This window comes from Coregonus lavaretus (genome assembly GCF_964263955.1).
Source record: "Coregonus lavaretus genome assembly, chromosome: 10".
Taxonomy (NCBI): Eukaryota; Metazoa; Chordata; class Actinopteri; order Salmoniformes; family Salmonidae; genus Coregonus; species Coregonus lavaretus.
In genome coordinates, this window is record NC_139997.1 from 14,859,731 (window position 1) to 14,875,709 (window position 15,979).

The 15,979-nt window shown below is 43.6% G+C and overlaps 1 protein-coding gene across 1 annotated transcript in view; it reads left to right on the forward strand.

Annotated features, from left to right (window-relative positions):
* Positions 1–220: 220 nt before the first annotated feature.
* The window catches only part of LOC311135720 (BRCA2-interacting transcriptional repressor EMSY-like), a 44,131-nt gene continuing 28,372 nt past the window's right edge, over positions 221–15,979 (forward strand). Inside the window, exons 1-12 of the mRNA XM_084169746.1 lie at positions 221–630; positions 1,523–1,587; positions 3,882–3,978; positions 4,336–4,435; positions 4,577–4,651; positions 4,786–4,961; positions 5,202–5,357; positions 5,594–5,853; positions 7,957–8,200; positions 14,875–15,093; positions 15,296–15,445; positions 15,698–15,871. Of these exons, the coding sequence (XP_084025872.1) occupies positions 3,909–3,978; positions 4,336–4,435; positions 4,577–4,651; positions 4,786–4,961; positions 5,202–5,357; positions 5,594–5,853; positions 7,957–8,200; positions 14,875–15,093; positions 15,296–15,445; positions 15,698–15,871 (1,624 nt within the window). The 5' untranslated portion in view covers positions 221–630; positions 1,523–1,587; positions 3,882–3,908. The remainder of the gene's footprint in view (positions 631–1,522; positions 1,588–3,881; positions 3,979–4,335; positions 4,436–4,576; positions 4,652–4,785; positions 4,962–5,201; positions 5,358–5,593; positions 5,854–7,956; positions 8,201–14,874; positions 15,094–15,295; positions 15,446–15,697; positions 15,872–15,979) is intronic.

The following is a 15,979-nucleotide window of genomic DNA, read 5'->3' on the forward strand; positions in this document are numbered from 1 at the left end:
AGTTCCCAGTTGTCGTGAACGTACCACTAGAAAGAGGCTCGAGTTCCCGAGTTGGAATTCCGATTTGATGGCCGTTCAAAACGATTTTTCCCAGTCGGAGCTCGTTTTTTTACTCCGAGTTCCCAGTTGCTTGAACGCACTGAAGTCAAAGATTTCCGAGTTCCCAGTTGTTTTGAACGCGGCAATTATAACCAAAGATGGTGGCACAAAGAACGTCAACAGTGACGTAAATGGTCCTAAAAAATAAGGCTTGAAAAAGCGCCTATTTGGTTGGATGTATGTGCATAACTTTATGAGGTCTTTCAATTATTATGCATGTAAAAAAATATTGGTGATGGAGATGCCTAACTGGAATCAATATTTGTTCGAAACAATGGTGATAATTTCAAAATCATGGGTCAATCCAATCCAGGCTTATGTTTAGACAGCATTATTTCAGGCCCAAGTGTTTTGGCGTCGTTCAATCATGGCGGAATGGAAGATCTATTGAACTGAGGTGGATCCTCTGTAAAGAAAAACATGTATTTGTCATTTTGGTGGGTGCAACTTCCTTTGGAATAATATGTAGCTAATCTCTTGATCCTGTAAATCAGGATCATAACGACGTTGTACTCATCTCAACACTACATGGTAAGTTGGAAGCTTACTTGCTCCATTTTCCTGGGGGATGCTTGCACAATTTTAAATGCTTGACAACAACAGCTATGCAAACACTGTTTAACTTTCATGTTAGCAAGATAATATACGAATATACATATACTGAGTTACACCCCCCTTTGTCCTCAAAACAGCTTCAATTAGTCAGGGCATGGACTCTACAAGGTTTCGAAAATGTTCCACAGGGATGCTGGCCCATGTTGACTCCAATGTTTCCCACAGTTGACTAGTTGGCTGGATGTCATTTGGGTGGTGGACCATTCTTGATACACACGGAAAACTGTTGTGTGAAAAACCCAGCAGTGTTGCAGTTCTTGACACACTCAAACTGGTGCGCCTGGCATCTACTACCATACCCCGTTCAAAGGCACTTAAATATTTTGTCTTGCCCATTCACCCTCTGAATGGCATACATACACAATCCATGTCTCAAGGCTTAAAAGTCATTCTTTAACCTGTCTCCTCCCCTTCATCTATACTGATTGGAGTGGATTTAACAAGTGACATCAATAAGGGATCATAGCTTTCACCTGGTCAGTCTGTCATGGAAAGAGCAGGCGTTCCTAATATTTTATACACTATGTATATTTGCGGTAATGTTGTTAGTTAGTAAGTAATATATGGCACCTTATAGCTTCGGACCGCAATTTGGATCTAGACTAGGTAGCTAGCTACAGTCATAACGGGATATGTGATTCTCCATATCGCAGTTACAGCTTCGCTAGTGTAAAGTTTAGCAAGGAATTTTTCAACTAATCTCTTCTTGTCTGGCAGCTAAAATGGCGAGAGAACTCATCTCTCAGTGCAAAAGGTGGATATAATATCTTTCTGAATTCATTATTATTTTTATTTATTTATTTTTTAGAGCCACCTGCAACTGGACACGGACATTTATGATACAATTTTCTTCTGACTCGAGAAACGACAAAAGTAAGTTTCAAGTTTTAATGTCACATGCACAAGTACAGTGAAATGCCTTTCTTGCAAACTCAAAACCCAACAATGCAATAATAAATAATAATGTATTACTAGAAAAAACATATGTCTGCTGCTGATGTTCGTGTTTACATGGCTAGATCTTGATGGGACATTGAGCTTAAGTGTTTATTTTTTATTTTTTTATTATGATTATTATTTTAAAGAAAATTTAAGGGGTAGATCAGCTTTAATATTGCAGATAGATTGTAACTTCCATCAATGTAATTGTCTGCATCACTTCCAATCCCCCATGTTTTTTTCTTTCTCGCAAATATGTATACATACATATACACACATGCATACATATAAATACATATCCTTTAAAAAAATATATTTCCCTTTATTACTTTCCAACCCCACCACCCCTTCCCTAATTGGAGTAAACTAGTGAACAACAATGCTTAGGCCTCTACTTCCAGCTTATACATACTATATACATTTTATGGACACAGTCAATTTTACAATAATTCTATTTTGTTTGTTTTTACTCCTGAACTTCCTCTACCCTCAACCTCTCCGATCATTTTCATGATGTCCATCCCATTGGGCTTAAGTTAGATGGATTCTTAGCTCTAGTTTGTCTTCCATACAGGGTTCTAGAGCGATGTGCCCAGAAGAGCGTTGCACTACAAGTCTACTTGTAAAAATGTCCATTCTTTAATGCTTTCCTTGTAACTATGTTTGTCTTGTGTAACTGCATGCTTTTTTTAGTTGCTGAAATCTGTAGTTATTTAGTTATTTTAATTTTAACATTTGTCAAACTGCGCCCCATAATCCACTGTTTTCCAATGCAATAGAGTAGGAAGGTAGGACTGCAAGCGTTCACTACCACTCAATACTTGTATAAATGTCCATTATTTAATGCTTACTGTGTACCTGTGCTTGTCCTGTTCGTTATAGAGTTGTCGGTTGCATTCTTTGCGTCCCCTGTCAAAACAAAGCAATGACGGGCTTCTCCTTCTTCATCAACAAACAACGGCTCCCTTGGCAGAGGTCACTTAAAATGCTACTTTTATAAAAAGCTACGGATTTCAGCACCGAAAGAAAAGTTTGCAGTTACTTAGGACAAACATAGGTACAAGGAAAGCATGAAAGAATTGACATTTTTACAAGTATCGACTGATAGACTCGATGTAGTCGGTGGTACACTCCACCGACACTCATCGCAACTAAACTCCGTTGGAAGGAGTTGAGTTTACTAAGCTAATGGATCCTAAACCCAATGTTCCGTCGATCCTATTTGTGGTCCGAAGCTAGGCACCCGTAGGCTAGACCCGTAGGCAAAGTTAAACAAACCATACAACAATGCACAAGGACTAATTTTAACAATTTCCACTGAACATTTTATGAAACACATTTATTTGAATAACAGTGCAGATGCAAAGTTTGGTAACATAATGACTGCACCAACAGCACATACTGTCTTACTTAGCATCTGCACGGTTCTTCAAGTAAATGTGTTTTTGTAAAATTTTCTGTGGAAATTGATAGAATTATTCGTTGTGCATAGAGTTGTATGGTTTGTTTAACTTTGCAATCATTGGTTTTTGTTTGGCATACATTTTAAAGGGGAAAATCAGAAGCTCAGCCTCACTCTGTTACTGTGTTATTGCCCCTAGGCTCCTGAAAGTGTTATTTAACTAGCTATGCCAATGACGTCTAGAAGGTAACCATATAGCTAACCCTCATTTTTGGAGGCTTATTTAAACCTCTTACTGAAAGCAGGTTCCAACTCAGGGAATAAGCGTACTCATAACAGACCTTAGGTTAGTTAGCTTGTTTCAATCTAGCTTCGGACAGCAACTAGGATCTTGATGGGACATTCTGTGCCCAATATCCCGTCAAGATCCTTGTTGCAGTCTGAAGCTAGTATCAATCCTGATTTGGAAGCTGCTGGCCGTGCTTGTTTATGGTAACATCCAGAGTTGAAGAAACTCATTCATATTTCAAATGAAGGATTTGTAGTGTATGGATAATCTACAACAGTGTTTTCAACCCTGGTCCTCGAGTACCCTCAACAGTACACATTTTTATTTTAACCCTGGACAAGCACACCTGATTCAACTTGTCAACTAATCATCAAGCCCTCAATGAGCTGAATGAGGTGTGTTTTTCCAGGGCTACAACAAAAATGTGTACTGTTGGGGGTACTGGAGGACCAGGGTTGGGAAACACTGACCTAGAAGATGACATATTTGCCATGTCCTCTCCTCTTCTGCTCACTCTAAATGTAGTTGATGATTCAGCAGGTGAAACCGCATCTGGCTGTCACCATGCCTGTGGTGTGGCCCACCCTCCTTGACCTGGGCAGGGATGAGTGTAAGAGAATCCTCCGTAAACTTGGTAAGACCCTTTCAACTTCTCCGGCTTGCCTCTTGCATTAAGTTACTTTTTTTTAATTATTTTTTTATTTAACCTTTACTTAACTAGGCAAGTCAGTTAAGAACAAATTCTTATTTACAATGACGGCCTACCCCGGCCAAATTGTGCGCCGCCCTATGGGACTCCCAATCACAGCCGGATTGTTATACAGCTGGAATCGAACCAGGGTCTGTAGTGACGCCTCTAGCACTGAGATACAGTGCATTAGACTGCTGCGCCACTTGGGAGACCTGTCACTTTCAAAGAACCCAAAATGTTACTGATGTTTCAGAGTGAAAGCGAAGTTGTTTTTAATGATAGCCCGTATTGTTTCAACAGAGCTGGAGGCGTACGCCGGCGTAATCAGTGCTTTGCGAGCCCAAGGCGACCTCACCAAGGACAAGAAGGACCTCCTCGGAGAACTCACTAAAGTCCTCAGGTAAACCACCGAAGTCACTGTATTTTTTCCATAGCTAGAGGAACCTAGGGAATATGGGGCCCTTTTCTTTGTAAAAACAAACTTTGCCTGTTACTTAATTGCTCATTCTTACTTTGCTAATTGTGTGGTTGTCTCCCACAGCATTTCAACAGAGCGTCATCGTGCCGAGGTCCGTAGGGCCGTCAATGATGAGCGCCTTACCACCATTGCCTATCAGTAAGTCATGTTACCTCCCCAAGATTATCAATACTGAAACTACATACACATTATGAACTACTACCAAATACTAATACACGCATCAGTCCCTCAATGTACCATCAATTTACCCTGACAATTCTCTCTTGTCACAGCATGTCAGGTCCCAACAGCTCCTCAGAGTGGTCCATCGAAGGACGTCGGCTGGTCCCCCTGATGCCCAGACTGGTCCCCCAGACGGCGTTCACCGTGACGGCCAACGCAGTGGCCAGTGCCACAGCCAATCAGAATGCCTCCCTCTTGCTGCCTGCCAAAACAGGAAATAAAGAAGGTAAGATCACCGACAGCTCAAGGTGGAAACTGCCCTTAACCACAGATCTAGGATCAGATTACTTTACTCCTAATCATAACTGGAGGGATTTTGGAGATTAAAAAATATCTGACCCTGTATCAGTGGTTAGGGGTAACATGCTACCTGCAGCATCAACGGAAGACCGAGGAAGACCATAAAGTATCACTTGACATGTCTCGTTATAGTGTCTTTATATGAAGTATGGTTATTTGTTTGCAGTGGTTGTTTGCTACTCCTACACAAGCACCACGTCCACCCCCACCAGTGCCACGGCGCCCAGCGGCAGTGCAGCAGCCACAGTGAAATCCCCCCGTCCGGCCAGCCCTGCCTCCAACGTGGTGGTGCTGCCCAGCGGGAGCACCGTCTATGTGAAAAGTGAGTGTCAGAACAAAGATTCCATGTTTGTTTATTCCTTTACTTCGGAAAGAAAAATAAGTGTTAAGAGCATTGCATTGGTTAAGGGATCTCCGGTGTAACACTCCTTAAACAGAACCTGCAAAATGGAACAAGGCAAACCTCTTAATGTATCACTGCATTTTTTGTCTCAATTTACATTTGTCTCTGTCTGAATGTTTAGTTTTTCTCTCCCTCTGTCATTCTCTCGCTCACAGGCGTGAGCTGCTCTGACGAGGACGAGAAGCCGCGCAAGCGGAGGCGGACCAACTCCTCGAGCTCCTCCCCCGTGGTGCTGAAAGAGCTTGCCAAGGTGGCCCCTCCCTTGTCCAAGACCATCACCGTGCCAGTAAGCGGTAGCCCCAAGATGAGCAACATCATGCAGAGCATCGCCAACTCGCTGCCATCGCACATGTCCCCCGTCAAGATTACCTTCACCAAGCCCACCACCCAGACCACAAACACCACCACGCAGAAGGTGAGCAGGAGAGAACCAACCGGAATTCGTAAGAAAGCCTCTTGTTCTATAGGCAAAGAGTCAATATACTGAGGTGTGAGACAAATAGTATAGGAATGGTTGAATATGTTTGTATGATCGTAAATTATTGCATACTGTCTGCAAATTTGATTGCAAGGGATTGTGTACATGAACTCTATTTTAAGTGATTGTGTGTATATACAGTGGGGGAAAAAAGTATTTAGTCAGCCACCAATTGTGCAAGTTCTCCCACTTAAAAAGATGAGAGATGCCTGTAATTTTCATCATAGGTACACGTCAACTATGACAGACAAATTGAGAAAAAGAAATCCAGAAAATCATATTGTAGGATTTTTTATGAATTGATTTGCAAATTATGGTGGAAAATAAGTATTTGGTCACCTACAAACAAGCACGATTTCTGGCTCTCACAGACCTGTAACTTCTTCTTTAAGAGGCTCCTCTGTCCTCTACTCGTTACCTGTATTAATGGCACCTGTTTGAACTTGTTATCAGTATAAAATACACCTGTCCACAACCTCAAACAGTCACACTCCAAACTCCACTATGGCCAAGACCAAAGAGCTGTCAAAGGACACCAGAAACAAAATTGTAGACCTGCACCAGGCTGGGAAGACTGCATCTGCAATAGGTAAGCTGCTTGGTTTGAAGAAATCAACTGTGGGAGCAATTATTAGGAAATGGAAGACATACAAGACCACTGATAATCTCCCTCGATCTGGGGCTCCACGCAAGATCTCACCCCGTGGGGTCAAAATGATCACAAGAACGGTGAGCAAAAATCCCAGAACCACACGGGGAGACCTAGTGAATGACCTGCAGAGAGTTGGGACCAAAGTAACAAAGCCTACCATCAGTAACACACTACGCCGCCAGGGACTCAAATCCTGCAGTGCCAGACGTGTCCCCCTGCTTAAGCCAGTACATGTCCAGGCCCGTCTGAAGTTTGCTAGAGTGCATTTGGATGATCCATAAGAGGATTGGGAGAATGTCATATGGTCAGTTGAAAACTTTTTGGTAAAAACTCAATTTGTCGTGTTTGGAGGACAAAGAATGCTGAGTTGCATCCAAAGAACACCATACCTACTGTGAAGCATGGGGGTGGAAACATCATGCTTTGGGGCTGTTTTTCTGCAAAGGGACCAGGACGACTGATCCGTGTAAAGGAAAGAATGAATGGGGCCATGTATCGTGAGATTTTGAGTGAAAACCTCCTTCCATCAGCAAGGGCATTGAAGATGAAACGTGGCTGGGTCTTTCAGCATGACAATGATCCCAAACACACCGCCCTGGCAACGAAGGAGTGGCTTCGTAAGAAGCATTTCAAGGTCCTGGAGTGGCCTAGCCAGTCTCCAGATCTCAACCCCATAGAAAATCTTTGGAGGGAGTTGAAAGTCCGTGTTGCCCAGCGACAGCCCCAAAACATCACTGCTCTAGAGGAGATCTGCATGGAGGAATGGGCCAAAATACCAGCAACAGTGTGTGAAAACCTTGTGAAGACTTACAGAAAACGTTTGACCTGTGTCATTGCCAACAAAGGGTATATAACAAAGTATTGAGAAACTGTTGTTATTGACCAAATACTTATTTTCCACCATAATTTGCAAATAAATTCAATAAAAATCCTACAATGTGATTTTCTGGAATTTTCTCTCATCTTTTTAAGTGGGAGAACTTGCACAATTGGTGGCTGACTAAATACTTTTTTTCCCCACTGTATATACTGATCAAAAATATAAACGCAACATGCAACAATTTCAACGATTTTACTGAGTTACTGTTCATATAAGGAAATCAGTCGATTGAAATAAATTCATTAGGCCCTAATCTATGGATTTCACATTACTGGGCTGGGGTGCAGCCATGGGTGGGCCTGGGAGGGCATAGGTTTTTCCCCACAAAATGGCTTTATTACAGACAAAAATACTCCTCAGCACCCCCTCCCCTCAGACAATCCATATTTTATTTCAGCTCATGAAAAATGGGACCAACACTTTACATGTTGGATTTATATTTTTGTTCAGTATATGAACTTGATTCTACGTGGCTGTATAACTTACTGTATAATGTATGATTTGTCAGGTAATCATTGTGACGACCTCTCCAAGCTCCAACTTCGTGCCCAACATCCTGTCCAAGTCTCACTCCCACAACTACGCGGCGGCCATGTCAAAGCTGGTTTCCACCTCCATGCTGACCTCGGCCAGCCAGAAACAGACGGTGTTCATCCCGGCCAGCTCAAGTCCCTCCTCGGCCCCCTACACGGTTGCTGTGACCACCGTGGTCTCCTCCAGCCCATCTGTGCTCATGTCGACCATAGCGCAGAGTAGGTTTGAGAGTCCCGCAATAGACAAAGATGTTAGATGTGTTCCTTCCAGCAGTGTTCAACAGATGTCAGATATTTTACTCAGGATTTATTACCAGCCTTCGCCCAATTAGAGACAGAGTTTGTCTTGTTGTAGCTACCAAGACCTTATATATATATATATATATATCATACATACATACTTTTTTCCCTCACTGAATGTATGTATTTGATCCCCTGCTGATTTTGTATGTTTGCCCACTGACAAAGAAATGATCAGTCTATAATTTTAATGGTCGGTTTATTTGAACAGTGAGAGGCAGAATAACAACAAAAAAATCCAGAAAAACGCATGTCAAAAATGTTATAAATTGATTTGCATTTTAATGAGGGAAATAAGTATTTGACCCCCTCTCAATCAGAAAGATTTCTGGCTCCCAGGTGTCTTTTATACAGGTAAATGAGCTGAGATTAGGAGCACACTCTTAAAGGGAGTGCTCCTAATCTCAGCTTGTTACCTGTATAAAAGACACCTGTTCACAGAAGCAATCAATCAATCAGATTCCAAACTCTCCACCATGGCCAAGACCAAAGAGCTCTCCAAGGATGTCAGGGACAAGATTGTAGACCTACGCAAGGCTGGAATGGGCTACAAGACCATCGCCAAGCAGCTTGGTGAGAAGGTGACAACAGTTGGTGCGATTATTCGCAAATGGAAGAAACACGAACTGTCAATCTCCCTCGGCCTGGGGCTCCATGCAAGATCTCACCTCGTGGAGTTGCAATGATCATGAGAACGGTGAGGAATCAGCCCAGAACTACACGGGAGGATCTGGTCAATGATCTCAAGGCAGCTGGGACCATAGTTACCAAGAAAACAATTGGTAACACACTATGCCGTGAAGGACTGAAATCCTGCAGCGCCTGCAAGGTCCCCCTGCTCAAGAAAGCACATATACAGGCCCGTCTGAAGTTTGCCAATGAACATCTGAATGATTCAGAGGAGAACTGGGTGAAAGTGTTGTAGTCAGATGAGACCAAAATTGAGCTCTTTGGCATTAACTCAACTCGCCGTGTTTGGATGAGCAGGAATGCTGCCTATGACCCCAAGAATACCATCCCCACCGTCAAACATGGAGGTGGAAACATTATGCTTTGGGGGTGTTTTTCTGCTAAGGGGACAGGACAACTTCACCACATCAAAGGGACGATGGACAGGGCCATGTACCGTCAAATCTTGGGTGAGAACCTCCTTCCCTCAGCCAGGGCATTGAAAATGGGTTGTGGATGGGTATTCCAGCATGACAATGACCCAAAACACACGGCCAAGGCAACAGGAGTGGCTCAAGAAGAAGCTTATTAAGGTCCTGGAGTGGCCTAGACAGTCTCCAGACCTTAATCCCATAGAAAATCTGTGGAGGGAGCTGAAGGTTCGAGTTGCCAAACGTCAGCCTCGAAACCTTAATGACTTAGAGAAGATCTGCAAAGAGGAGTTGAACAAAATCCCTCCTGAGATGTGTGCAAACCTGGTGGCCAACTACAAGAAACGTCTGACCTCTGTGATTGCCAACAAGGGTTTTGCCACCAAGTACTAAGTCATGTTTTTGCAGAGGGGTCAAATACTTATTTCCCTAATTAAAATGCAAATCAGTTTATAACATTTTTGACATGCATTTTTCTGGATTTTTTTGTTGTTATTCTGTCTCTCACTGTTCAAATAAACCTACCATTAAAATTATAGACTGATCATGTCTTTGTCAGTGGGCAAACGTACAAAATCAGCAGGGGATTAAATACTTTTTTCCCTCACTGTACATACATACATACATACATACATACATACAGTACCAGTCAAACATTTGGACACACCTACTCATTCCAGGGTTTTTCTTAATTTTTTACTATTTTCCTCATTGTAGAATAATAGTGAAGACATCAAAACTATGAAATAACACAAATGGAATCATGTAGTAACCAAAAAAGTGTTAATTCAAATCAAAATATATTTGAGATTCTTCAAATAGCCACCCTTTGCCTTGATGACAGCTTTGCATACTCTTGGCATTCCATCAACCAGCTTCACCTGGAATGCTTTTCCAATAGTCTTGAAGGAGTTCCCACATATGCTGAGCACTTGTTGGCTGCTTTTCCTTCACTCTGCGGTCCAACCCATCCCAAACCATCTCAATTGGGTTGAGGTCGGGGGATTATGGAGGCCAGGTCATCTGATATAGCACACCATCACTCTCCTTCTTGGTCAAATAGCCCTTACACAGTCTGGAGGTGTGTTGGGTCATTGTCCTGTTGAAAAACAAATGATAGTCCCACTAAGCCCATATCAGATGGGATGGCGTATCGCTGCAGAATGATGTGGTAGCCATGCTGGTTACAGTGAGGGGGGAAAAAGTATTTGAACCCCTGCTGATTTTGTACGTTTGCCCACTGACAAAGAAATGATCAGTCTATAATTTTAATGGTAGGTTTATTTGAACAGTGAGAGACAGAATAACAACAACAAAAATCCAGAAAAACGCATGTCAGAAATGTTATAAATTGATTTGCATTTTAATGAGGGAAATAAGTATTTGACCCCGTCTCAATCAGAAAGACTTCTGGTTCCCAGGTGTCTTTTATACAGGTAACGAGCTGAGTTAGGAGCACACTCTTAAAGGGAGTGCTCCTAATCTCAGTTTGTTACCTGTATAAAATACACCTGTCCACAGAAGCAATCAATCAATCAGATTCCAAACCCTCCACCATGGCCAAGACCAAAGAGCTCTCCAAGGATGTCAGGGACAAGATTGTAGACCTACACAAGGCTGGAATGGGCTACAAGACCATCGCCAAGCAGCTTGGTGAGAAGGTGACAACAGTTGGTGCGATTATTCGTAAATGGAAGAAATACAAAATAATTCTCAATCTCCCTTGGCCTGGGGTCCATGCAAGATCTCACCTCGTGGAGTTGCAATGATCATGAGAACATAACTTTTTTCCCTCTCTGTAAGTGTGCCTTGAATTCTAAATAAAACAGTGTCACCAGCAAAGCACTATTACACCTCCTCCTCCGTGCTTCACGGTGTGAACTACACATGCGGTGATCATCCGTTCACCTACACTGCGTCTCACAAAGACACGGCGGTTGGAACCAAAATCTCAAATTTGGACTCCAGACAAAAGGACAGATTTCCACCGGTCTAATGTCCATTGCTCATTGCTCGTGTTTCTTGGCCCAAGCAAATCTCTTCTTCTTATTGGTGTCCTTTTAGTAGTGGTTTCTTTGCAGCAATTCGACCATGAAGGCCTGATTCACGCAGTCTCCTCTAAACAGTTGATGTTGAGATGTCTGTTACTTGAGCTCTGTGAAGCATTTATTTGGGGCTGCAATTTCTGAGGCTGGTAGCTCTGGGTCTTCCTTTCCTGTGCCTGTCCTCATGAGAGCCAGATTCATCATAGCGCTTGATGGTTTTTGCGACTGCATTTTAAGAAACGTTCAAAGTTCTTGAAATTTTCCGGATTGACTGACCTTCATGTCTTAAAGTAATGATGGACTGTCGTTTCTCTTTGGTTATTTGAGCTGTTCTTGCCATAATATGGACTTGGTCTTTTACTAAATAGGGCTATCTTCTGTATACCAACCCTACCTTGTCACAATACAACTGATTTGCTCAAACGCATTAAGAAGAAAATAAATTCCACAGATTAACTTTTAAGGCACACCTGTTAATTGAAATGCATTCCAGGTGACTACCTCATGAAGCTGGTTGAGAGAATGCCAAGAGTGCGCAAAGCTGTCATTAAGGCAAAGGGTGGCTACTTTGAAGAATCTCAAATATAAAATATTTTGATTTGTTTAACACTTTTTTGGTTACTACATGATTCCATTTGTGTTATTTCATAGTTTTGATGTCTTCACTATTATTCTAAAATGGTGAAAATAAAGAAAAACCCTTTAATGAGTAGTTGTCCAAACTTTTGACTTGTACTGATATATAAACTCAGCAAAAAAAGAAACATCCTCTCACTGTCAACTGCGTTTATTTTCAGCAAAATTAACGTGTAAATATTTGTATGAACATAACAAGATTCAACAACTGAGACATAAACTGAACAAGTTCCACAGACGTGACTAACAGAAATTGAATAATGTGTCCCTGTACATAGGGGGGGTCAAAAGTAACAGTCAGCATCTGGTGTGGCCACCAGCTGCATTAAATACTGCAGTGCATCTCCTCCTCATGGACTGCACCAGATTTGCCAGTTCTTGCTGTGAGATGATACCCCACTCTTCCACGAAGGCACCTGCAAGTTCCCAGACATTTCTGGGGATTAATGGTCCTAGCCCTCATCCTCTGATCCAACAGGTCCTGGATGTGCTCAATGGGATTGAGATCCGGGCTCTTTGCTGGCCATGGCAGAACATGTCATGTCAGGATGAGCCTGCAGGACGGGTACCACATGAGGAAGGAGGATGTCTTCCCTGTAACGCACAGCGTTGAGATTGCCTGCAATGACAACATGCTCAGTCCAATGATGATGTGACACACCGCCCCAGACCATGACGGACCCTGCACCTCCAAATCGATCCCGCTCCAGAGTACAGGCCTCGGTGTAACGCTCATTCCTTCAATGATAAACGCAAATCCGACCATCACCCCTGGTGAGACAACACTGCGACTCGTCAGTGAAGAGCACATTTTGCCAGTCCTGTCTAGTCCAGCGACGCTGGGTTTGTGCCCATAAGCGATGTTGTTGCCGGTGATGTCTGGTGAGGACCTGCCTTACAACAGGCATAAAAGCCCTCAGTCCAGCCTCTCTCAGCCTATTGTGGACAGTCTGAGCACTGATGGAGGGATTGTGCGTTCCTGGTGTAACTCGGGCAGTTGTTGTTGCCATCCTGTACTTGTCCCGCAGGTGTGATGTTCAGATGTACCGATCCTGTGCAGGTGTTTTTACACGTGGTCTGCTGCTGCGAGGACGATCAGCTGTCCGTTCTGTCTCCCTGTAGCGCTGTCTTAGAAGTCTCACAGTACGGACATTGCAATTTATTGCCCTGGCAACATCTGCAGTCCTCATGCCTCCTTGCAGCATGCCTAAGGTACGTTCACGCAGATGAGCAGGGACCGTGGGCATCTTTCTTTTGGTGTTTTTCAGAGTCAGTAGAAAGGCCTCTAGTGTCCTAAGTTTTCATAACTGTGACCTTAATTGCCTACTGTCTGTAAGCTGTTAGTGTCTTAATGACCGTTCCACAGGTGCATGTTCATTAATTGCTTATGGTTCATTGAACAAGCATGGGAAACAGTGTTTAAACCCTTTACAATGAAGATCTGTGAAGGTATTTGGATTTTTACGAATGATCTTTGAAAGACAGGGTCCTGAAAAAGGGACGTTTTTTTCTTTGCTGAGTTTATATATATATATATATACACACAGACATTACCAAAAGTATGTGGACACCTGCTCGTCGAACATCTAATTCCAAAATCATGGGCATTAATATGGAGTTGGTCCCCCCTTTGCTTCTATACCAGCCTCCATTCTTCTGGGAAGGCTTTCCACTAGATGTTGGAACATTGCTGCAGGGGCTTGCTTCCATTCAGCCTCGAGCATTAGTGAGGTCGGGCACTGACGTTGGGCGATTAGGCCTGGCTCGCTGTCAGAGTTCCAATTCATCCCAAAGGTGTTTGATGGGGTTGAGTTCAGGGCTCTGTGCAGCCAGTCAAGTTCTTCCACACCGATCTCAACAAACCATTTCTGTATGGACCTCGCTTTGTGCACGGGGGTACTGTCATGCTGAAACAGGAAAGGGCCTTCCCCAAACTGTTGCCACAAAGTTGGAAGCACAGAATTGTCTAGAATGTCATTGTATGCTGTAGCGTTAAGATTTCCCTTCCCTGGAACTAAGGGGCTTAGCCTGAACCATGACAAACAGCCCCGGACCATTATTCCTCTTCCACCAAACTTCACAGTTGGCGCTATGCATTGGGGCAGGTGGCGTTCTCCTGTCATCAGACAAACCCAGATATGTCTGGCAGATGGTGAAGCATGATTCATCACTTCAGAGAACGCGTTTCCACTGCTCCAGCGTCCAATGGCGGCGAGCTTTACACCACTCCATCCGACGCTTGGCATTGCGCATCGTGATCTTAGGCTCAACCATGGAAACCCATTTCATGAAGCTCCCGACGAACAGTTCTTGTGCTGACGTTGCTTCCAAAGGCAGTTTGGAACTCGAGTTTTGCAACCGAGGACAGACTATTTCTACGCGCTTCAGCACTCGGCGGTCCCGTTCTGTGAGCTTGTGTGTCCTACCACTTCGCGGCTGAGCCGTTGTTGCTCCTAGACGTTTCCACTTAACAATAACAGCACTTACAGTTGACCGGTGCAGCTCTAGCAGGGCAGAAATGTGACGAACTGACTTGTTGAAAAGGTGGCATACTATGACTTTGCCACGTTGAAAGTCACTGAGCTCTTCAGTATGGGCATTCTACTGCCAATGTTTGTCTATGGAGATTGCATGACTGTGCTCGATTATAATTTTTTTACACCTGTCAGCAACGGGTGTGGCTGAAATAGTCCATTCCACTAATTTGAAGGGGTGTCCACATACTTTTGTATCCATCTATTAAATATACATTTTAAACTGGAATTGTGCGTATGTAATTGGGCCACTATTTCCTGTCCTCTCCCTGTGCCAGGTGGCTCGTCGGCGGGTGTGAAGGTGGCCTCTGCCAGGCTCCCCTCTCCTAAGACCATGGTGGGGTCTCCCACCCAGATTCTGTCCCAGTTCCCCAAGCAGCACCCGCAGTCCCCCAAGCAGCAGCAGCAGGGCTCCCCCATGGGGACCGGCGCCATGGGCCAGGCCTCCAACACTCCCCCCAGCTCCAAGCCCATCATTCAGATCAAGGAGGAGTCAGGTGAGCACAGGGTGTAAACCCGAAACCCACTGGTGTTAGTACTCTACCCTGAGTTTCCCCATTATTGTTTTTTTAATGAGTGTGCAATGTTTCATTTTCTGGACCTTCTCACCTGAACTTGGTTAAGTGTACAGAAAATCTGGGGGTGAACAAATATGTGACCTATGTAATTACTTAACGATTTGTCTAATTGTTCCTATAGGTGTGAAAATCATCACCCAGCAGATGCAGCCCAGTAAGATCCTGCCCAAGCCCTCCTCTGCAGGCATGCCCAGCAGCAGCTCCTCCCCCATCATGGTCGTCAGTAGCAACGGGGCCATCATGACCACCAAGCTGGTGTCCCAGCCCACAGGTGTAACTTCTCATAGAAACTCCCTAAACAGACAGAACTGTCGTCCAAGCATGTATATAATACACAAAGACAGCAGATGGCAGCACTGGTTTGGACAATAGTTTGATTTAAGTTAATTGTTTAGGCATTGTTCTGTGTGCTTTTATCCTTTATTCTATCTGTAGATATTGATATGGAGAAAGAAAACTGTGCTAAGTGAGGACCTGTCAATTGTTTTAATTTAAATTGAGGAAAAGCATTGTTTTTGTGCAGGCACCCAGGCCACCTACTCGAGGCCCACCGTGAGCCCCACTATTGGAGCCAGGATGGCGACGTCGGCCAGTGGTGCCACCTACGTCAAGACCACCAGTGGCAGCATCATCACGGTGGTCCCAAAGTCTATGGCCACATTGGGCAGCAAGATCATCAGCAGCAACATTGTGTCTGGTGAGACTGGTGTTATTTTTCTACACTTCTGTAGTGTTTAGGGATGTGAACGTTTAAACGTTAAAACATCTAAACAAAATTGGGATCATTAACTAAGAAATAATCCTA